This window comes from Phallusia mammillata, chromosome 2 (assembly GCF_965637545.1).
Source record: "Phallusia mammillata chromosome 2, kaPhaMamm4.hap1.1, whole genome shotgun sequence".
NCBI lineage: Eukaryota > Metazoa > Chordata > Ascidiacea > Phlebobranchia > Ascidiidae > Phallusia > Phallusia mammillata.
Window position 1 is genome coordinate 8,040,041 of NC_137253.1, and position 25,204 is coordinate 8,065,244.

Here is a 25,204-nt window from a genome sequence, read left to right on the forward strand (position 1 = left end):
CTGTTTACACAAAAACAATATGATGTTTTCTGGTAGGAAAATAATAAATAAGAGTTTTTTATAAGACATACTTGTTGCAGTGCGTCTGATCGACCTTGGATGCTGGAAAGACAATTCTACTTTTTTCGCAATCCCCAGTTTAGAACACGACACTCTCTTGCCTTTTGAAGCCTACGGGTTGCGCAAGGCACCCATTGCAAACTGCGTCAACGCCACCTGTAAGAATAGATAGCAAGTTCTAGTTTTTGCAAAACAGTGGACGCTGCCACAGTTCTGCTAACGCCAACGAAACTTACCAACAACGCGGTCGTGCATCAACATGTGCATATCAGGGAAACGTTTTAGTCAACTGGGTTTATCAAATAAAAATTGACCCCAAGAAAAAAGTTGCCAGGCCCATAATAAAGTATAAGTTACGACGAAAGCAAAACATTAACTGCCAAAAAGCTAGTGATATCATTAAAACGCCTTTCCAAAATAGCCTCAAAACCGCCGAGAAGATAAATCTAAAAACATAAGCCCAAAACGATCTCCATTTTATCTCAAATTAATGTGTCTGTAAAATGGTTCACTAATAAGATATTCGACAACCCGCCAAAAACCACAATAGTTTAAAAAACACTAAAAACAGCATTTTGATGTCGAAAAAGAAGGATATTTGGGCAACATAATCACCCACCCTGTACATACAAATAAGTGAATATAATGCACTAAATTGGACAAGCAATACAATGGTGTTTTTTGTTGCTAATGAATTGGTAATCATATTCGTCTTTTCAGATGTAAAGTTGATGACAGTAAGCTATTGGAGTGTAGTTTAAATTTCAGCAACGTATCACTGTTTGGAAAAACAGCAAAACCCAACAGCTTTGCCGTGAGCGGAGTGTTTTGAAATGTATATTATTTTTCAATCGTATGTTACTGGGTGAAGACTTCTGCAATGCGGGATTACAATGCTTGTCATTTCCAATCTATGAAAACACAGACGCTATAAATAACATGCAGAGTAACTGCAAAACCGAATATTGAATAAAATCACAAAACTTTGAAATTTAGCATTCAACATTTTGGTGTTTGCAAAAAGCTTAGAGACAACGTTCGAAAAATAGAACAATTAAATGTTGTTTCACCTGTCACTAAATTCTTTCATGTTATTGCACAATTAGCTGGGCTTTCGAAATTAAAAAAAGCTCTTTTCATGTGCAAACATTCAACAGACATTGCATTGTACACCAATAATAAACACACTTGCAGTGAATTACAAAAACAGCATTTGCTTTAAAAGTGTACCAATATTTAAATTCCTATATAAAAGCAACTTTTGAACAGAGTGGATGTATATGCTGACAATAATAAAACTGGCACATACAGTGTGGAAATTATCCTTCACACGGGCGAGGTGCAAAGTCTGCAAACGATTGCAGCGTGACTCACTGTTAGCTATGACGTTATATGTTCGTTTCGTAACTTTACAGCAGGGTTCAATTTAAACTATAGCGGGGATATACCACAAATGATTGATAAAATATTACGTTACAATTTTCATTACGTACATTTGTTCCCAGTACCAAAGCCAAATATTTTTAACGATAAACTATTTATGTTGAACGTTTTATATTGCTAAATATTTTATGCTCGGTAAATTAACGTTTGGAAGCCGGTAAGTCGGTATAAAAAGGCTGATAAAAGCTTAACAACCCATGTTCGGGAAAAAGTGTCAAGCCTCTAAATAGTGCCGAGCTTACATTCGAGCTTAGATGCAAACTTCTGTAAAATGGATTTGGTCCAATTAAGAGAACCACGATGATTGACAAATAATTGCAGCCATGCTTCAACGAAAAAAAAAACGCAGCAAAGCGTCAATTAAGTTCAGAATGATAAGAGATTCATACACAGTTTTTCGTCCTTGTGAAACCAGGAAAGCCATTGACGGAGCTGTAAGAGTAAATTGGAGTAAAACTTTATCCACAAAAACTTCGATTCGTAACAGTTGGACTACTTAAACCCAATATACAGTAAACACCTGTGACAGAACGAACGCTAAACAAAATTAAAGACTCTAACGATTATTCTGCACAAGCAGCCTTGTATCGGTAAAAACCTATTGTTGGTGAATTAAATTTTGAAAGTGGACTTAAAGGACTTTTTGTGTGGAAAAAGAGATTGATATCATAATAGGCCAATCCAATCCCGCTTCTAAACTTTTATTTAAGGCAACTGGACACACTAGCGAGCAATGACGACATAACGAACAATGTATTGTGATCAGAAAGGATGAAAATGATGCGTATTCCTGACCTAAAACATCGGTTGCAACTGGTGACATTTAAAATTGTTTATAGTTGTTACCTACGTCATTAGTGATGTTTGTGTAAAATGAACATTTAAACTGCGAATGAATTAAATGTGAAACAACAACTGACTCATGCGTAAACTCGGTTTCAGGTGACCCGGTATGACTAAGCGTTATTTTATTGCCTTTTGTAATACATCTGTGGAATCAGCTGCCGTTCATTTGCAGTGAGCTGTTGTGTGAAGTTGAAACATTTGAAAACAGTTAAATTTCATTGAAAAAATTAGCAACAATGTTAATTTAGTGTACTATTTCTATGGCGGTCTCATTTCAAATGACCAATCCAAGTTTTAAAGACTATTAAGTCGGTAGGTGTATGTCGATAGATAAATACTACAACAGGGTTCGGCAACCTTTTAGGCGACGCGTGCCAATTTACTTGTTATTTCCATGTGTGAATGACCTCGCGTGCCAACATTTTTCCAAATAATAGTGGTTCGTGCCAGCAGATATCAATAATAAAGAAAAAGCAGAGTGTTTCGTGCATGAAAGGCTGAATTTCAAAACAATGACATGATAAAAACCGAAAATAGCAGTGTAACAGGTAAATTGTTACTTTAATATAAAACGAAAATCGGTTGGCGTGCCATGAAAAACCACCTCGCGTGCCAACCTTGTCACGCATGCCAGGGGTTGCCGACCCCTGTACTACAATGTCTTGTTTTTTTTAGTTTAATCAGATTGTTAATGGACAACAACTTTAGCGTGGTTAGTACGGCTTTTGAATTTCTGCTGTATAAGATCGTCTCTTCTTTTATAAAGGTTTAGTGATATTAAACTCTTCCGTGAGAAAACTCCAGTGATAGAAATCAGTTCATTTTATTGCCTAAACTGTTGTGACTTTAAAAAAGGTAAAGTCATATGCCTTCCTTTTCAGCTGCATACGAAGATCTTGGATGCTGGGCGGATAAACGTAGAATTAATGCGATAGCGAACGCAGAGGACAGTCCACTGCTCAGCGAAGAAAACTATAAAGGACGGGAACTGGCGATCAGCAAATGCGCAAGAGTAGCAGCTAATACCTCAAGCACAATATCAGTACAGTCGTGGTTTCAAGATCGTAGCTATACATTGCCGTTTATCTCAACATAGTTGTTCAGAAAACTCGTGGTATTTATTTAAGCAGCAGGATATGTCACCTTTGTTTGTTGTGCAGAAAAGTGGAAATTGCTCGACTTCTTGCAATGCTGGTTTAAGATACCAAAAGTAAAGAGCATCCAAAGACTGCAGGATGGAGGAGAATGTTTTGGTGGAAATAATGAAAGCTACAAAATGTATAGAAGTTGCCAAATCAAGATCGTCGAAGAAGAATTCTTCAGCTCTGGAGTAAAATCAAAACTACTGGTAAATTAGAACAACTGGTATAGACAAAACATAAAAACTTTGAAACATTTGATAACATCAAAACTGTCGTTGTTATTCTTCGGCGGCTGGCCTATTCTATCAAACGTCTTAAATAAGAATGGCGTATACCTATGATATTCAGTGTATCGTGATCGCTGGTTTGCATGGACGCTTCAGAGCTGACACAAAGTAATGAATGCTATGTTCTTTCTTAGCTTAAAGCATTTTAAGCTTACTCGAATAAATATTAAAGTTTTGAACTTTACGCAAGTGATTTTCCTTATGACTGAAACAATAAAACTTGTTAAATTTTGCTGCATCGAGCTGAAAACCAAAGTGTTTTTTCTTAATGTTTCGCTGTCTTATTTATGTTTTACTTACTATACTGATAAGTTGTGCATGTTATCAGGACAGCGAACGTTCGGCACCTAATATCTACAAACAGAGCAACATGAAGTAACTAAACAATTTGTGAAAAGATTCTTTCAACCGACCTAAAGATAGGTGGATTGACAGAAATTGAGTTGGTAGCTCTACCAGTATTTTTTTGAGTTTGTTCGCTTAGTGGAAATAGCTGCGCAATTATGGAGGGCAAAACAGTGGAGGATACAATTGGTGGATAATGGACAAACGCGCTGCAGATATCCCGTATTATGAAGCGTTATGTGATGAGAGCTCACTATAGTGTGAGTAAAACACGACTCGGAACGGAAACGGTGGTGGCACCCTTTCTTCCGGCGCTCGAAACTATCCGGCAGAGTTTTTTTGGTGTCTTTTCCTGTCGAACCCCACCATTCTTTCCCTAACACTGGTGGTTAGATTAGGTCCCAACCTGACTGGTTCCACCAACGTTTCACCCCCAGTCTTGATGTCCTAATGCGCCAACCTCACCCTCTGATGTGAGTCCCCGTCACATAACGTTTATAATAACGGTGTAGCTGCAATTAACGCGTTTCTAATATCTCCGTGCCTTTACTTTGTCGCGCTTTTCAACGTCTCATCGTTGCGCAGCTGTCTCCGGCAAGGTGAATATTTTAGTGCAATTGTGTTACCACGATTTTTTCACCGAGCGAAACAAACTCAACTCATTTAACTAGTCGGGTGGGCCCTAGAAACGAACCACTGGGGTCAGTGAAAAATGGCGTGGTTTTATGCAGAAAACGTAGCTTATTAATTGACATCTGAAGAGAAATAATATCTCGAAAAACAATTCTTGAATACGAAGCCCACTTAATTAAATTGACTATGAACACCAAAACAACAGAAGCACAACCATGACCTTGTTTACCAATAGTTCCAGAAGGTTAATAGTTCGCTTCTTTTATAACCCGAAACCTAACAAATTCAGGGATTGTGACAAGTTTATTTAAAAGCGTAAACTTTTCAACTGCGATACAATTGATAATAGTTTTACAAAATTCTGACTAACACGTGAGCCCGGTTTTAGGTGCAACAGTAAAAAAAATATGACGTAACCTGTTTGGAACGTGGTGTCGGCACTTGTATGTTTGAATTTATACGTTTATTTGACTTTTGTAAGTCGTAACGTTCGAACGCGTTGCTATAAAGATGGAATTTGCGACAACGATAATATGGAGCGTGATATCTATTGCAGTGTTGTTTATAAGTAGGCTATTAATGCAAGTTTAGAAGATCTTTAGCCTATACGTTGGTAAGCAAAAGTTGAAACAAATTTGTTAAAGTATAATCATAGTTAAAAATACAAACCTGACATTTTAACATCAAAAACTGCAAATGAGCAAAGAGTTGTGTACAACGTTGATCAGTTCAAACAAAACTTTTCGACAGCTGCATACGATAATCTTGGATGTTGGACGGACTACCTTAGAATTAATGCGATAGCAAACGTTAAACAGAGAAAAATACAAAAAGAGTAGCAGCTAATACTTTAAGCACATGAAATATTCGGCATGAACCTATTGGGCAACAATTTTAGGTTTTCTAAACTTAGATTGTGTGTATTTACTGGTTTAATTGATAGATTTTCATAGTAAGCATTCGGTACATATCTTATCAGTTAAGCTTCCAACTTTTAAAAAAAGCAGTATAGTGCAATAATCCAAAATATTAGGCTTCCTAAAATTAGGGCAAATAGCCTAATTTCAGCCAAAGTTTTAAAATAGGGGGCAAAAGTTGGAACAGAACAGTATTGCTAATGCAAGGAAACTCGTTCATGACAATACAAAACGTCTTACTAGCAATCAAAACTTTTATGGGCGCATTTTTTGGAAAGTTTTGGCTAAACCGAAACATCGCCAATTGAAAGTAGCTAAAAATGTTTTTTTTGAAACTTTGGTACATTACTGGTCACAACCAAAGTCTGTATAAAACACAAGTTGTCTAACCCTTAGATTGGGAAGAGCCAAGAGTTATTCCAGATTGATTTCAAAATGTTTCGAAGGAAAAGGTGAAGGTGTAAAGGGCAAATAGGACATCGCGCTGGAATACCAAGTCGGTGCGACGGTGATTTCAACACAATAAAATATTAAAACAATAAAATAAAGTAGTTTTAAAAATATAACGGCAATTACAGCAAGCACAAAGCAGACAAGAAAAACTAAAAGAGAACCACAAAGGTGAAACGAAAGATAAATGAATCACATCTAGTGACGAAGCAATCACAGAAGCAGTGACAGAACACTGCAAATGAGTAACACTATTTGCAACAAGTGCTATATTTCGGACACATTGAGTCATAAGCTTTACAAACAACTGCTAAAGACAATGAATACACAGAACCGTGATCTGCCTGGAATGAAAATGGAACAAAATAACTATGGTATGTAGGATTTGTTTTGTTTAAGTTGAAGATAAATCTTAAATTTCAAAATCTTGGCTGGATGCGGGCTTGACCTAAATATTTTTGTTTGCCCTGAGACGATGTTAACCCGAATCAGATCAACTTCTGGTTTGCAGCGAGTTATGTTTAAGGGCAACTTTACGAAAAAAAATCAAGCCGAGCTTTTTTTATTAATTACAATTGAGACAGTTACAAGCCCAAGTTCCAACTTTTGCGCATTTTCTACATACTTGTAATTTATTCCAATATGTGTGTACACCCGGTGTGTGGTTTAATTTGTTGCGTACAGTCTGACAACCCGGAGATTTTTTGTATATGTGCGTGTAAAGTGACAAAATTTACGTTAACTGAACATACGACTAGTGTTCGGCCTTATTCAGGGAAAAATATTCAGGTTTAGAATAGGTTTTCTACATGTACTTTCGGATTCGACTGAAAATTTGCATTATTGTGTGTAAGTTTTCTAAGCTTCCGTACTTTTGAGAGCGTTTATTCAGAGCTGTTTTTGTTGCAATATTATGAACCACCCTCGAAACCTTGCATTTTTGTGTCCCTTTCTCCTAACTCTTGTGTCTTTCGAAACGTATCACCAATGCTAGTTTTATCCAACCAGCAATTAAGTTACATTGTGTGTATCTTTCTATTGATATTGGTTATCTCTAGCTGCATAACAATATGATGCAATAGATAATATGCCGATGTAACGCACTTGCTCAATGTTGACATCACTAAAAAAAAAAGAAATTTAGTTTACAAGGTTTTAAACATATCAAGTCACATAAACTTCTCATGTTGTAATATTTTTTACTTTGTTTTGTACTTTGCAGAAACGTTTCAAGGCACCCCTGCAGTGAAAAATAACGAAAAACTTGAAAAGATGATGATTGAAACACAAAAAAAAACACAACTCTTCATTTCTCGGTACGACTACGCAACAGAAAGTCTTCTCCGCGTTAATGTTTTAAACACATCGGTTTCAGGTCATAATCAAACTATTGTCGTGTATCCACATTTTAACCTTGCTTTCTTTTAATCAGCAATAAGCGCAAATTATTCGAGTCGTCTCACCGCAGCAAACAACAACATCGAAAATATTCAAACAGCATTGGCAGCTTTGGAAGGTAAAATTTAGTCTCGTTATTAATGTACCGTTTTAGGCTCTGGGGCGATCCTACGAAACTTATATAAGTTTATCTTGCGAAACTTTAATTTTAAACATTTTCGATACTTACCTAATTTATGTTTAGTCGAGTCTGTTGTACAACTTGCTGGGGGGGTATTTTTGAAAGGAGTTGATTAACAATTGTTGAGTTCGTTTTAAAGCAGAACAAATTTGAAATGTGCTTGAAAGCTAAGTTTCGCGTTAAAGTTCAAACAATAACTGATTGGAAATATAAAAAAAAGATTGCTTTGCAATTGAGCGAGAAAATCGAGGTGTTAAGAGGAACTAATCGATTGTACAATTGCCTATAGATATCATGGATTTTAGGTTGTGGAATAGTTACAGACTTGTAACTTAAAATTTCATACTTTTTCTAAAACAGTTTGTTAGGACATTTAAAAGGAAATACTTTGAGTTTTTTGGTAAAAGTTTGGAAATTTCAAATCCTAGGTCAACTGGAGAGAAATCTAAGTTCACTGTTCAGCAGTTTGAAATCATTAGATTGCAAATTAAGATCTTTTACAAACATTATGCAACAACAACTATCATAATGTTTAAAAGAAATATTATGCCATTGAAGTTCTGTCTGCAACAAGTAGACAGCTAAAAAGGCCTTTTTTTAAGGGACGGTTTGTATGGTTACAAGTTTGAATACAAACCTACGTTCCAAATGATATTGTGGTACAAGAAATACAGCATAAAGTGATAACCTTGCCCAAAATTCGTTGCTATTTAAGTCACTAGTTTTTGTCAGATGTAACACTCAAGGCAAGGGTAAACAGCAAACACTGGTTTGCGTTTAGCCATAACCTAAGGGACATAATGATTAATAAAAAAAAATGCTGATGATTTGAGCGCACATTTTACTTGGACAAAGCATTCCGGGTCTACGCGTTCACGTGGTACAGGTGCAAGTGCAGATCATACACTGGGAACTACTAAAGGTAAGTACTCAAGTATCTTGCAAGAAAAAAGGGAGAATTAATCAACAGAACTAAAAAGTGCCATACAACTTTTATATTCGTGCCAATCTAACTCCTTAAAAACACACTTAAACTTGACATCATCACATTTGTACGTCGGAAACCACAACGATACATAGTAACGACCCCTTGGTATCTATAACTACCAGTCTCCATATGAGCCTTTTGTGCTTTGGAACGTAACATGTCCTCACAAGAATGCAGACACACGGTCATTAATTCTGATATTATTGTTTTAAGTTGTTGTTTCTTGAAACGCGAGTCGCCACAGAAAGTTGTGTTGAATATTTTAAGTTTTTGTGGGTCACCTGTAATCGTAATTTGTAAAGCTGTTTCAAATTTGGTTCTTAATTATCGTAAAAAATGTTACGTGTTTATAATCGTATTGTGGAAACCTCTTTTGCATGTTTATATCCGTGTGTAACGAAGCGGGCGTTTTGCCTTTTTTCTCGCTCTGTCGTTGTCGCCTTATAAGCGAGTTTTTCCTGTTGCGCGGTCTTCTATTATTGAACTGCTGTTAAATAAATCATCCGCTTTCGTATAAAGTTGAAAGCATTTGCGTTTTTGATTTCAGTGTTTCCAATTTTGGTTTGCTTACAACTTTTAAAAATCGAAAAAAATGTAACTTGCCTAAACATTTAACGCATGTTTTTGACTGCACCATTTTTATTTCATTTGCAATCACGTATTTATCTTCAAAGTGTGCTGTAAATAAAGAAAAATTGCACTTTGATTTAAAACTGCAGTTTGTCAGGGAGTTACCATGGATTAAATCTAAAGCAATAGCTTCGTATACGAAACACTCATGTGTTATTGTCTTAAAGTAGGAAATTCTTAACCAGGGGTTGCATACTTGTTTCTAGTGGGTGCAAAAATGCTGAATTATTGGGATCGTTGAATAACAGGTAATTCCAAGGTAACGAATCAGTTTCACAAACAATAGCATCAAAAAGTGAACAACCATCGTTTTCAGTTTTAACTTTAACTGGTGTGTAATAGATAAAATATAAATAGTAAAACCGCTGTACCATGTTATAGTTTTGAGAAACCTCGTATTGAATTGTGATAAACCAGCCAAGGTTTTTGTTCCATAGGTAAAGGCAAGCTCGTATTTAAGGCCCGACATCGAAATTTTAAAAGTTAAAATGTGAAATTAAAAAGTGAAAAAATAAAAGTGAAATTTTGGCGCATAGGATGACGAGTGTGAAGCCAGGCTCATTATAAGCCCGTTCCATTCAAACTTCAGCCCGAAGCCGACAGAAAAGGGGCGGGCTAATTAAAACTTGTGCTCAATGACGAAGAAAAGGTTTAAATGCAAAGATTCCAACAGAGCTTAACCAGTCACAATGTGTAAAAGAAAAACGACAAAAGTCAGGTCAACCTTCACTTTGTATCCACAACTAGAATGATTGTTTCGTTCGCCTGTGACTGCAATACGACAAACATACTGTTTATTATAAGTTATACACAAAATTGCTCTTGGTTATAATTAAGTGGCAAAAACACTTTTTTTAGTTTGTTAAAATGTTGCACCTGGTAATTGAAACATAGGTGCATTTTAATAAACAAGAAAAAAGCTTTCTTTTATTTAAATTATTAGCCGAAAATATATCAGGGTGCAAATGTTGGAAACCAATCCGTGTTATCCAAGATACCCAGTCGCTTTTTGCACTACAGCGGTTTTTTATTCCGAACAAAGATTTGTGACGGAAGTCTGACACTAACTAGCGACAGAGAGCTGAAGGCAGAAAACCCTTCGCTGAATGTAAACTCTCATCTATTGCGCAAACCGTGCTTGGCTGATTGATGGGAAATCCCCTGGTGTGCAGAAATTGCCGAGTCTGCAATTGTTACAGGAAAAGAAGAAGTTTTCAGGAGTCGGTACATAAACCACAACGCGCTGTAACTAAGTCGGAGTCGATGGTTTGTTTGGCCATAGTAATACATACTGTGAGCTATATTGATTTAAGTTAATAGCGAGCTTCAGCTGTCTGAGATTTACAATGACTGCATCGGACAATGGCACGTCTGAAATTCCGATGGAGTTTTTGCTAAACGGTAAGTAGCAGTTTTTAAATCTTATTTGCACGAAAGCGTATATAACCCTGAAAAGCCGAAGTTATATTTAAGTTAAACAGATCTTTTTAGAATTTTTAAATGACTTAAATCAAATCATATTCAAAAATCATATTCAAACAACTAGAACTTGTGTGATTAAACTGAGAGTTTGTACAAAGTAGTTTCTAACCAACTGGTTATCCCGTAAACTGCATATTTTTCCTATATTTGTCTTACTGGAAAGAGAGAAAATTTACCTGTCAGTGACATCACTTACAATATTAATTTAATATTTGCAATTTGAAGCTTTTCATTTTATCCTTGTTTGCAATAATTCCGTTTCGTCATATCGTTTGCAGAAACGGATCACGGCATTAGCGAGATGGAAAACAATGATAGACGTGAAAAGAAAGTGATGGAAGCATTAAAAAGTGTCCAAAGATATCTGAAACTTATGTGGTTGTGTCTTCTCTCCCTGCTTCTGATTTTCGCTATTGGATTATTAGCTCTTTATTTTTCGGTGAGATTGTGTAAAAGTTAAGTCAACATTAAGCACGATTGCGTGAACTAAGATCATAATCCTAATACTTGTGTTCCGCATTTGACAAACTTTGCTATAATTGGAATAATAACAATCAAAAGCAAGCAAAGAAGTTTAAGGTTAGGTCTTTATGTTTATCGAGGATATGAGAAAAATTTTAATTAGTGTTTCCAATTTATTTTACGACCATCGATACTCTGCAAAAAGTAATTAAGACAAAACGCTTGAAGCTGTAAAGGAAAAGATGACAATTATGAGCGACAATTGCGTATCGGTGTGCTCAATGGAATTAACTTACCATACTAAAGTTGAGTTGAGTTAATGTTTTCTGTTCAAAATTTTGTTAAAATTAACCAGGCCGGAAATAGCTGCGCAAGACATTTCAAAGCCTAAAAGAGTTACGAGTAGAAATAATGAATTTTTGGTTATATTCAAGTGAAAATTTCTTCAAATAATTTCCTTACCTTATAGCGATGTTAAGGTCAAGTTCATTTAAACGTCGTAAACATCATTTATTAATAAATTGGTTTGCAAATGAGACTGAATTGGCATTCATTTGAAATATATTCGCTTTAACTTGTTAGATTTCTGCTAAAGTAGAAGTAGAGAACAAACGAGGTAATGGACCACCTTTAATGACAAATCAACAAAGTTATGAAGCTTCGTTTGACGATGAATTCAAAATCCCAGAAGGTACGAGATATAAAAGCGTTTGACTCCGATTTCAACCAATCAATGCACATTTTTTATAATAAATGAAAGTAAAACAATTATCTTTTCCAAGAAAAAAATATTTCAAAACTGCAACGATCAATTTCGTTTTTATTTAACATTATGCCATGTGTTACACTTTTCAGACAATGTACAGATGGACATGCAAAAAATGGAGAATGATTTCAAAAGCTTATTGAGTCAAAATTCCATGTTCCAAGGTAATTTTTGTTTTACCTTCATCTTCATCTTCACTTCAGTCTGCTTATACTATTGGGTCTGATTTAACATTTTAAACCTTAGCTTTCCAAGACAAGTTGTAAGTTTGGCCAGGCTTTTTAAGAATGGGTTCGATTTTGGGTTCAGTTTGAATAAAACAAGCTTGATTTGGACATGACGTTACACTAGGCCACATTTATGTCGCTATTTCACCTTTTGTTTTGGCAATAAAGTCTAATTCGGCCATTATTTTCAAAAATAGAGTTTGGGATAGCTTGCAACTCTGAAAAGTCAGTGAGTAAAAAATACAAATAAATGTGTCGTTCGGTCTAATTTTGTGAACATTTACGTTTTTAGATTTGGTTCAACAGAACTTGACGGCGATTGCTGACGGTTTGGGGAGACTAGAAAATGCTTCAAGAAATACAAAAGGTGATATGGAAAAATAGTATATTGATGTCTAACCTTGGTATCGTACTAAGCCACTGAGAGCATTGATCCAATGATGCTAGTACAGAGTTGTAAACGAGTCTTAAACTGAAACCCGAACCCGAAATAACAAGATGGAAACCCGGCTTGAACCCGAACCGTTTTTGAGAACTTTAAATTTCAAGCCTCTGGAAAGACTAAGACAACAAATAAAAAAACAATAATAGACAATGGTCGTTAACATGACGTTTTTTGACTGTGGACATGCGGTCAAGTCCAGCGCTAAGCGAGTTACAATTATAACAAAAATACTGACACAGAATGTAAAGGCAGACCCGAATCAAGCCCGTTTTTTTGTTAAAACCAAGCCCAAACCCGGACCGAAAGCCCGGCCCATTTAACAACTCTGTGCTAGTACAGTAGTTAGCTGTGAAAACTTCAAATCGAGAAACCAATAAATATCAGATCGTTTTTGCTATTGAATTCATGACTGCAATATGTAGCATAGTATGGGCCTTGTACTTTACCACATTGGTACCTCATAAAGCGTCCCTACAGCCGACCGGATAATAAAATACCGATTCAACGAGTTTCAAATAATCCAGGGAGCTCTTTATTGTCATGGCTTGAGTTATGAATTACGATCCTGAACCATGAAAGCCAATAACATTTGTTATTACACAAAGTGATTTGTTTTACAGAGCTGCTTTAAAATAGTTTAACCAACTCCAGCTGCGACTTATATACAAAAGACAATAATAGACCATGGTCGTTAACATGGCGTTTTAGGGCTGTTGACATGAGATCAGATCCAACACTTAGCTAGTTAAATTCATAAAAAAAAATACTGACACAAAAAGTGAGGCCCGAATAAAGCCCGTTTTTTGATAATACCTAATGTCGAACCCGGAGCTAACCCGACCCGACTAACAACTGTGCTAGTAGTTATAGCTGTAAAAACTTCAAATCGAAAAACTAATAAAGCACATTCCATAACAATCTGATGTTTTGTGTAAATTTTTGCTAACTTTTGGTAAAAAGGTATTTTGTTTTTCTAAGTCATTTGGGGTCAGCTCAGCCAACTCCAATCGCGACCTGCATCGGTTAAAAAGTAATTGCGCGAAATGAAAGGTTAAGTTAATAACTGACAATTATACAGTTCATTCTCACTGTCATTGTTACCAATTCATATGTTTAACATTCGGAAATAGCAAGCTATTTGTTGTTGTTGTTTTTGTGAATTTAGATAATATACAACAAAACCTAACTGAAATTGTCGGCATACTACACAGAGGGGAAAATCAAGAAGGTATGAAAAACATACAATGAACTAAATTGTTGTGCTTATTGCATTTTACCATATTATACTTGAATTGTTTTAATAAAGCGACATAATAACTGCCTGTTTCCAACTTATAACTCTGCATTTTTTTCCATTTTTAGACTTACTTCAACACAATCTGTCCGTTATAACTGACAGCTTGGATAGGCTTGAAAGCGGTGTCACAAATACAGAAGGTAACTTGTATGTACAACACTTGTTTCACGCTTGTACGTTTTAACTGTTCGTTGAATAATATGTAGACACCTAAGTTTAAAATTCTAGAAACTGATTTTATATTACCAACGCATTCTTGATTATCAATTCCAGTGTGGACTGTGTTTTTTCTCAATAAGGCAAAAAAAGATGAATGAAATTTAATGTGTTAAACCGAGTCTTCAGATTGCCATCATCAAAAAAAGGATTCTTCCTATTCTACGTTAAAATATAAAGCGCTTCTAAAATTGTCTAAAATTGTGTTCATGATTGCAACATGTAGCATAAAATACGAGGCTTACATTGCCACCTCAAAAAATGGTTCACAACCGACCGGATAATCACATACCGATTAAACGAGTTTCGAACAATCCAGGAAGCTGTGTATTGCCATGGCTTGAGTTAGGAATTGCGATCATCAACCATATAAGTAATAAGCTATTGCTGCCACGAATAATAACAAAGTTAAAGAGCTCTTCTGACAAATGGAATTTTATTCCGACGTTTCGACGTCCTATACAGGTCGTCTTCATCAGGGTAAGCAACACTGAATGCGATTAGTAAAGTGCACAATAATATATAATTTTTCCGCTCGTGGGCAATACAGAAAGGACTGGTTCGAACTCATCCAAGTTTGTTCAAGAGATAGCACAGTTGCCGCCCCTGTCCAACGAAGAGGTATTGGTGTCGTATGACGTCGTGTCACTTTTTACAAGCGTTCCAGTGGAACTGGCGATGGACAACGCGTCATCCAGGATTTGATGCGACTATAGCCTTTAAGACAGAACACCATAACCTCATTGGATATCGTAGACCGTTTGCGGATTTGCTTCGAGCAATCCTTTTTAACATTTAAGGGAAGCTTTTACCAGCAGGTTCAAGGCACAGCGATGGGTTTCCCGGTCTCTGTGGTTGTCGCAAACATGACAATTAAAGCGCTTGAGGAAAAAGCCTTATCAACATTTGCCAACCCACCAAGATTCTGGCGGCGATATGTTGACGACATTTTTTGTGTGATTGCTAAGAACAAGGTTGAAGCATTTCTACGGCATGCTTCGGTTTACCATGAAACTCCAATTGGTAAACTGTCTTCCATTGTTAGATATTCAAGTCACAAGAACCGATGACGGTGTCTTGTACTCGAGAGTGTACCACAAGCCAATCAATACCGCAGCAGTGGCGTATCTAGGATCGGGGCGGCGGCAAACGCGCCATCTGGCGGTAGACTGTGTATACCTCTCTGTTAGCACCCGTGGTGCCTTCTAAACTCGCAATATCAACTAAATGCTGGTTAGCTGCTTAGTTACCCTGTGAAGCCCTTACCGTTGCTGTAAGTAACGAACGTCATAGTCACGATTCGATCGTATAGATGTAACACGTGGTATGTGTTACATCTATACGAGATGTAACACATACCTTTTTTAACGAAATCGAATAAAGAATGGAAGAAATGTAAAATATTCACTTACGTAATACGACACAGGGAATATACACTATCTACATAAAGTCTATATGTCTATTTTTTTCGAAAATTCTACAATTACGTCGTCGTAATTTAATTTAATGTCGCGGTGAATAAATATAGAGGTAAGGCCATTCAATCGATGTTCACCCATAGAACGCAGATAATTTTTTATGTATTTTAATGTACTAAATTAACGCTAACTTAATGCGGTTGTGACTGTCTCGACACAGTAAGTGTTTCCTCCTAATCATATTGTGAATTATCTTTTTGATCTCATCATCCCACATCCCAGAAAAGAGGGGTGGTTCGTTACCTAAATGATCAGGCACAACGCTTGTGCACTCATAGCGACAAAGAGAGGCGGGGCTGGCAAAGGTTCGCAAATCCTAGAAATTTAACGGCTACCCCAACTGGATTCTCTGTGATCGAATTGCAACTTTTAAACAGGTGACCCAACCAAAGACAGAAGATTTTGTGAACTGACGGATATTTTACGGCGTATGTTGCGTGACTTTGGCATAGCGGTTGGCGTCCAACCTGCCAATACTCTCCACACGCTACTGAGTCACCCGAAACATCTAATCAATACTTTTGAACATCGAAGTGTTGTATATTATATTCCCTCCGCCGTGTGTCCGTTAATATATACCGGGGAGACTGGAAGGTAACTCAACACCCGAGATAAAGAACATCAACGGGATGTTGCCAACAGCGACGCGAAGAAGTCGGCCCTTTCCAATCACGCGGTATTACAAGGCCACCGTATTCAATGCGGAGTCTTGGCCCGGGAGCCTGACTACAGGAAAAGACTATTTCGTGAGTCATGGAATGATCATCAACGGGGCAACACAATGAACATCAAAACAGACGTGATACTTTCAGCGTGCTACAGGACCTGTTCAAAGATTAGAGGCCCAATAATTCGTTATCGCGCGGTGTTTTCGTTGCGTTGTAACGTGCTTGCGTTCCATTCCTTTTTCCCTTTGTTTATCGTGCACTATACTAGTCGCATTCAGTGTTATTTACCCCGATGAAGACGACCTGTTTCAGTCGTCGAAACGTCGGAATAAAATTACATTTGCCAGAAGAGCTCAACAATGTAAGCCAATAACATTTCTTATTAGACAAAGTGATTTGTTTTACAGAGTTGCTTGAGAATAGTTTAACCAACTCCAGCTGCGACTTGCAATCAGTTTCAAAAGATTTGCGTGACATGAAAGGTAAACTAACTTAAGTGACAACTTGTTGTGTATTATTTTGTAAAAATATAGTTCGTAAATTTGTTTCAATTTGTCTCTGTTTTAAGATATTATGCGCCACAACTTTACTGAAATCGCAAGCATTCTAACAGACGGAAGAAAAAATCAGGAAGGTATTGAAAAATTTGTTTGAATTTATGATGTTAAATGAATGTGAACTATTTTTCATTCAATACATACAAATGCAATCACAAAAAAAAAACATTTTTAGGGTCAAAAGTATTTTTAACTGCGAATAACTTACAAACAGTAAAAAACGAAATAGTTTTGGCACTTGGAATGCTTAGATCAAAATAGAAATGGGCGCCGTGTCTATTTTCTCTACAAGCATTCCAACAAATTCCGCAAGTAAACCCCACAAGGGGATACAATTACTTATTGCACGATCTTTTGTTATAATGAAACGCTTAACCATGACTAAAAAGTCCTGTTCGTGTTGCAATGCAAAATTTGTTTTTCTTTTTATTTTTGGTTCATAAAATTTATTAGATAGAGTCTAGATTCGCCGACATCGTTGACTCATGTGCGCAGTTGTGACTTTCAAACACAACTTTTTTGTATTTAATAGTTACCTTTTTTCAAATATGCGTTGAAGGCATGGCCTTAAACGACAGCCGTAATAGGTCGCTGCAAATGTTTCCCGGCCCTGCTTTCAACTTGACTAAGTAGCCTAAAACATTTTACTCACATAAAAAAAGTAATCAATATTAGAATGCAACGAATGGTTGGTAGGAAAATACCCATATCCACTCTTTACACTCATACACACACAACAAAAGCCGGATCTATACTGCACGCTGGTTTCACTAAAGGTCGTCTCAAAGATAATTATGTTAATTAAATAGTTCGAAACCGCCACTCAATATATTCAACGAGTGCACGCCGACCTCACGTGGGCGAATAACCAATCACGAGCCTAGGTTATCAGGCCCATCCGGGAGTGGCAAATACTGCGGCGGAAAAATGCGACAGAACAATAATGAATGAAAAATGAAACGATAACTGGAACGAACGGCGAGATAAACAAATCAAAACAACAACAAGTGAAAATATGTGGTTTGAGTGAATGAAAGACAAAGGTGTGAAAAATGTTAAACAAGTAATATAGGTGAAACGCATTTCTAAGATGGACAAATGTGAAAGCCGATTGTCCTTTTAAATATAATTACGCAACATTGTAACGATTGTTTTGTCATTTCTTTCGACCTCGCTGTTGCCGGTTGGTAGTGGGAGATGTTGAGGAGGTGCTTCCACTAGAAGCCTACTCCCCATAAACTGTATACTTTCTCCCCTAAACTGTAGGCCTCCACCATAACCCTAAGTTAAATGTTATCCTTCTCACTAACCCTAAGCCTCCAACCCTAATTGTTTCCTCTGTCCCAAACACAACTCTCCTTCCAATTGAAAAGTTTTCTTGGTTGTAGTCCTATTGTCGATTTCTTCCTCATCCTAAAATAATTATGACGGTTATTCCTAAACTTTTCTCTTGCTTAAGTGATAACACATACTGATCTAACACTCATAAATTCATCTCAACGTAAAATAAAATGCTGTAACGAAAGTATACCTTCCTTTGAAATTTCAAATGGTTTATATCGTAGCTAAAAGTGTTGCAACGTGATAACAGATACGCTTTAACACGCACAAATAAATCACAACATCACACTATTTTTTAACTTAAAAATTTTAAGTTTTTGTGAGTTATTTCAGGTGAAAATGTCGCAACGTAAACGCTTATCCTCTGATAAACCTAACAATCGTAGTATAAAGCAGTTCTTTTCTGGTAAACCGAAAACACGTACTGCTGCGCTAACCCCCGAAACCGCATCTGCAAACAGCACCACAAGTTCTGGGAACTGCATTTTTGGATATCCGTCGGATAGACGCTCGCGGGGCAACTTCTGCCAACCTATTCTGACTCTGGAAAGAGGTCGCTGCTGACTACAGTCTTGATGTGGGTAAACATGTCGCTATTGCATGCGATAGAGCTGCTGCAATGATAGGCGGCCGAAATTCCCTCTCACAGCATTTGACTACACAAAATCCGATTACCTACACAGTGCACTGCCATGCGCATCGCTTAGTCCAGACGTGGAAGTACTTTTCAATTTCGCCGCTCAAGACCGCAAAACTAAGAAATGTAAACTGTTGATGTTGATTCGTCTGCGCGTAAATTAGTTAAAGCCTGCCAAATTGCTGGCTATCTCATGGTCAGGCCGTGATCGCAATGAAAGCAGAACTGCCTGCTGTACACGCTACGCTCCAATATTTTGCTACCGAGAAGAAAGATTGCACAGCAGTTGGTATTCTTCATTTAATTTGCTCCAAACGCTTTTTTTCTCCCTTTACTTGCTGAATGCTGCTTTGGTCCATCTCAACAAGTTATCATTGTTGTTTCAAAAAGGTAGTTTTCACTTTTCTCACATGCAGTCGGCACTTTCGATATGCAGAAAAGAGATTAGGAGTATTGCTAATTCAGATCAGGTTTTAAGCAGCCTAAAACTTGAATGGGAGAAGATTCCAAAAATTTTACCAAGATCTCAAAATACACTTCTTGAAGATGATTTTAAACTGCTGCGATTCACCACAGAAACATACTGTGAGGCAGTGCTCTGTAATCTCGAAGAACGTTTCCCTGAGCCTGAGGTACTTTCTGCTTTTCGAATCTTTGATGCTAATGAGATTCCCCTTGATACCCCTCAGCGCCAGCTTTATGGGAATAATGATCTCTCGCTGCTTATCAGAAGATTTGACATTGTTCCTGCTGAACAAACCTTGAAAGTACTAAATGACTATCAAACGTTGAAAGATAGAATGTATTCCAGCAAATGTTTACAGAGCTGCATCGACTTTGCTGCATCAATTCTTCTAGCAACCGCCTGGCCAGAGCGAGGATTTTCGACTCTATGTCGTATTAAAACCAAGCAACGAAATAGGTTACTGGATATCACCCTGAATGCTCTAATCAACATTTCGATGAACGGTCCGGAGCAGCTCACAGACGAGGATGCACAAAAGATAGCTGAAAAGTGGCAAAAAACAAAGGACCGACGAACAGTGACAGTGCAAGCATTGAAGGAGTTAGAATCTGCAAACAACGAAGAAATGGAAGCTGGCGGATGGGAACGGGATTGCGAATCTGTTTTATTGCGTGAGATAGAACCTGAAAAAAATGTTCTGTGATTGTGCACCGCCAGTAGCCTAATAAATAATTCGTTTAAGCAAATATGGCTATTTGGGTATTTAAATGAAACACTTGCGGTCTCTTAAAACTACTTAGCGGTTACCCAAACCACCTTAAATAAACCTGCATGGGAGAAACAACGCCCAAATGCTATATGCTTACAATGGTAGCATTGTGACGTTGTAGATAGAGGGGATGCTTTGTATTTGTTTTCCAGTTGGGAAACTTTTCAGTTGTGACTTTGAAAGTGGTTTGTGCAACTTCACTGATGATTCGAGCGCTCATTTTACTTGGACAAGAAATAACGGGTCCACGGCTTCAGACGGTACAGGTCCAAGTGTAGATCATACACTGGGAACGACTGGAGGTTAGTACTCAAATATGAAAAATGGGAGAATTCATTATTAATACCAAAAAAACCATATAACTTAAACATTTTTTAGATTTTACCTGCATAAAAACACACTTAAACTTGTTCAATTTGCAAACCATAATCTGACGATAAATTTTTTTGAAATTATTTCTTCACTAAATGCTTTATGTTTTTAAATAGGTCACTACATGTACATTGAAACGAGTGACCCTCGACAAAATCTTGACAAAGCAAGAATCGTTTCACCAATGTTGCCACCAACCAATGGTAAAAAATATATTATTCTCCATGTCATTATCTTTTTTTGGTGGATCAATAATATAGTTGTTTGTTATGTAGTGATTTAATTTTATTCCCAAAAACACAAATTTTGCAAATTTACAGACTAAAGGTATTCTTTAACGCACAAATGTTAAACAAAGACTTGTTCAAACGGTTTGCAAACATATTTTTTACAGTTGTAGTGAATTCGGATTTCTAGTGCTTATATATATTTTTTAATTGAGGTTTCTTATTTAATTGAGACACAATGCAAACGTTGTATAGACCAAATATACGATTCTAAAACTGCCATTGCTCCACGAATTAATTCCAGGAAGACGGTTTGGGTAATCTTACGCGCTTTTTTGCTGGTTTAGACACTAAATATGCCTCTGTGTAGGAAAGTAAACCTCGGTCAATCCAGACCCATTTGGACCAAAACAATGTTGGTATATGACAAAAACACAAATTAACTGATGTCAATTAGTTAAAGCTTTTCCACACTATACACTCCACACAGTTAAGCTTAATTAAGCCTATAAACGATTGATTATGTGTTTTTAACTAGTTGTTGTTTTTTACGTTATCATGCATCAAAAAGTTATTGAAATGAATGTTTTTTTACAGGTCAATGCCTTAAGTTTTACAACCATATGTATGTAAGTATTAGAAAAACTACTTACAAAAACAATTAAATCGCTTCAAAGTAACATTTAAGACTGTTTAATGACTTGCAAATCCACACCTTGGCAAGTTAAAAATGATTTCAGATTTCACTAGAAATGACGATGTTCTTTTTGCAAACGACAAAAAAAATCAAAAACAATCATACTTCTCAATACCTAATAGGGCACCGTAAATCTCCTATTTAAATACATTAAACGACACAGATTTGTTTGTATAGGGCAACCACATTGGAACATTGAAAGTCTATTTAAAGAGACCAAATCGTTCCAATGCATTAGTATGGAGTCTGAGCGGCAATCAAGGTAAGAGATACATTGTATCTGTTGGCAAAACAAACAAATGTGAGGCAAAGTTTACATTTTTTGGTCGCGAAATACTCTTTTCTTTTATGTCCATTCAAATATAATTTAAGCGGTGGTGGTTGTAATACAAAACAGTGCTCTGGCGTCATGTTTACTAATGTAAAACTTAATGCTTTTCGGTTCACAATAGTACAATAGTAAAACTTTTTACACTCTTTAGAGTTTGTGTAAGTTTTAACAACCAAAGTCATCTGTTGCAAAAGGTTAGTTAAGGTACAGTTAATTATATCACACTTAGCAACGCCTTATCGCAGTTGGACAAACCTTGTGTATGAGATAGAACTAGGTCCAGTCAGTCTAAGCCACTTTGATTTCATATGTGGTGCAGTTTAAACTAAATATTGTTATCAGGTGATGTGTGGTCGTTAGCAAGCGCAACCATTACTTCGACAGAGCCCTTCCAGGTTGTGTTCGAGGGAACAAGGGGCACAGATTACGAAGGTGACATTGCGATTGATGACGTAATAATCAGACCTTTTCGCTGTTGATTTCAATTGTATTATAACGACATACACATGAGGTTATAAATTTGATGCCTGAGTTTTTGATAACAGTTTTGCCACAATTTTGTTATTTTTGCAAACATGTGGTTCAATCTATAAACATTTATTTGTCACTGAAAGTCCAATGAGAACTGAATATGTTTTTGTTTTACTGAACACAAATCATAATTTAGTCTTTTTGGTGTAATCAATCCATTGCCATTTATCCAATCCAATGTAAACGCTACTCTGTCCAAACCGCTTTATATTGCATTTAACGCTTCTTCTAATATTTTTCAACGTAATTTCAAAATTGTGTGATGAATCTTACAGAGTATGTGACCCAATGTAAATACGTGCATGACTTGTATGTATAAATAAACGGTGTAACGAAAATAGAAATGATTGTTTAAGCTTCATTAGAAAAAAGAAAGGATCGTAAACAGTGGTTTCCAAACTTGTTTGCTGTAACAGAAGTGCAGCTTTCGTTGGCATCTACTTTCTGTAACATCTCGTGTTTGGGGCAGTCGCTTTGCCACAAAAATTCACGACCAAAAAAAACATGAAACTTTAGCAAATGTGTAGTGCTTGTGTATATAGAAACACATTTTATAAAAGCCGAAACGCTGCGGGGGAAATAAAGCGAAGACGATGAGACGGTTATTATAAGACAATAATTCTATTTTAATGAGGTGCTAATAAATTTAAATGCGTTTTGGTAAAGTATATAGTAGGTTATGGAATGTTTGTCCAGATTGATTCTGTTCGGCTTTCTTTGGTACAATATTTGCGTAAACGAAAATTAGACTGATGTCTGCAAAAGTAAGTACAACGCAAAACAAATTATTTCACAATAAAAAGTTAAATTCCTTTGAAGTGTAGTGCATGGAATACGGCTTAAAATACTGAATTTTCATAAAACCAGTCTTAGTGACGCGCAAAATCCAATGCTATACAAAACATATTACAAAACTGTTACACGTCATCTGGACATTATTGAGATAAAAAGTGCAACACATTTACGTGTTATGTTTGATTCATTCATCCAAAATAAATACAGCTAAACATGTAACAGTCGATAATACATGTAAACTATATGAGCTATTGCACTTTTACATAAGGTTGCGTTGCGATATTAATTGGACAAACAAAATTTCGGCCAAATTTATGATAAAGTTTATTGCAGTGTTTACTTCAGAAATGCTGTTTTCAAAAAGTATAATTCTGTTGTCAGTTCGTTTTTGCGTTCACGCACAGAACCGCTATTTCCACCCAGGCAAGATACTTTCATGGTTGTTTAATGCTGTAGTTTTTGTACATTTTCCCATGTCGCCTAACCTCCCAACAAATTCCAAAAGAACTATAAACATTTTTATAAATGTAAGTTTTTTAATAGCTTTTTCAGGAAGAAAACTAAGGTAACAAGCATTTTGTGAGTAATTTTTACTGCAGCCATTTTCATCGTTGCAATATCATTGTGTTAGGCAGTTAGGACGTAAGTTAGTTTTTATTAGATTACTATTTTTGTGACTCTATAGTTGGCATTCCTAATTTTTTTTTAAAGTGGGTAAACGAGATGTAGACTATAAGGTTCCACAATGGGGTAACAATAACAAGTATAATACGGTACAACTCATTACCTTACATTGGACCAAACTTGACGTGGTTTGTGACACAAAATCTGTTCAATCGCGTTTTTCAGCCCGAAACAAGAATCTTTGATGTTGGGCGGATAGACGTGATGTGAATGCGATCGCAAATGCAGAGGACCATCCACTATACAACCACGACAACTACAAAGCACGCCAACTGGTCTTCAGCAAGTGCGCGAGAGTAGCAGCTAATATTTCAAGCAAAATATTCGCTATACAGGTGGTGTAGTAAAATCCAATAAGTTCATTCATATTCGACAACCTGCCATAAACTTTCGACATATGTTCATGCCCATAGGCGCCGAGTAGGCGGTTGAAGGGTTGCGCCGCCACCTAGGATTTGTAAAGCACGGTGGCAGCCATCAGAGATATTTTGGTTTGTTTGTAGCCGTATCGTACGAAATATCGTCAAATTTGAAGAAAAACAGGAACAATTTTTCTTTTGAATCTTGTTTATGACGTCAAACACACAACCGTCTGCCATTGTGTACAATGCGAATGTGTTGTAATAAATAGTACAGTTTTTTTAGGATAGAAAGCAGCAACAACCGGACAAAACATTTTTAAACGTTGCTAAATCAATGACTAACGTTATATCAACGTGTTGCAGCACCTACTAAATATTATTTCAAACGTATCGTTTTTTTTCTAATTTGTGGCGAACTTTGTATTCTGTTTGAGGTTTGTTGGGGTTTGAGTTTTTGTGATTGCACTCATTAGTGACGTCATATTTTACGTCGCCACGTTCCCTTTTTAAAAATTCGGCATGAAGGCGAGAAGTGGTTCGTAATTTTAAACTTTAGGCGTTAGAGGGCTAAAGTTAATAACATAGGGGCGTATATAACACCGACTGCGGCCAAAATTGAGCCCGAACCCAAATTGAAAAGTACAATCCGATTGATTGGATCTGGTCTGCTCAATGCTGATGAAAGAGTTTTCGATTGCAACTAAGAAACCCAAGGCCGAACCCGTCCCGAAAAGCCCGGTCTGATTTACAACTCCGCAGGGTACAAACAACACTTTTTAAAACTTTCTTTCCAAGAAGCTTCGTGGTGGCAATCTGACACTAATGGGCGATAGAGAGCCACGTCGTAAAACTCTCCGTCGAATGTAAACTCTCATCTATTACAGAAATCGTGTTTGTATGCTTTACAGGAAATGCCTGGGGTGCAGAAATGGTCGAGTGACTCGACTCGAGTCTGCATTTTGTTCACGGAAGCGGAAAAACTCTTAGGACACAGTAGTTATATTAAGTAGAACTCGCTGTAACTAGGTCGAAATCAAAGATTTATTTGGCCTTATTAATAAGTTGTTAAGTACC

At 36.7% G+C, this 25,204-nt stretch overlaps 3 protein-coding genes across 3 annotated transcripts in view; 2 read left to right on the forward strand and 1 right to left on the reverse strand.

Moving 5' to 3' along the window:
- The window catches only part of LOC145215564 (ubiquitin-ribosomal protein eS31 fusion protein), a 291,245-nt gene that overhangs the window by 121,841 nt on the left and 144,200 nt on the right, over positions 1–25,204 (reverse strand). The gene's annotated exons all lie outside the window — the stretch shown is intronic.
- On the forward strand, positions 12,126–20,565 carry LOC145212907 (uncharacterized). Its single transcript, XM_080081152.1, has 9 exons — positions 12,126–12,194; positions 12,550–12,624; positions 13,868–13,930; positions 14,065–14,172; positions 14,972–15,238; positions 16,769–16,843; positions 16,930–16,995; positions 20,284–20,433; positions 20,510–20,565. Exons 1-9 carry the CDS (start codon positions 12,131–12,133, stop codon positions 20,563–20,565), a joined length of 924 nt encoding a protein of 307 aa, XP_079937278.1. The 5' UTR covers positions 12,126–12,130.
- Positions 20,627–22,275, forward strand: LOC145215620 (MAM domain-containing glycosylphosphatidylinositol anchor protein 2-like). The gene is made up of 4 exons (XM_080084341.1): positions 20,627–20,706; positions 21,328–21,359; positions 21,605–21,689; positions 22,101–22,275. The coding sequence occupies exons 1-4, from the start codon at positions 20,628–20,630 to the stop codon at positions 22,235–22,237; spliced, it is 333 nt and encodes a 110-aa protein (XP_079940467.1). The 5' UTR covers position 20,627; the 3' UTR covers positions 22,238–22,275.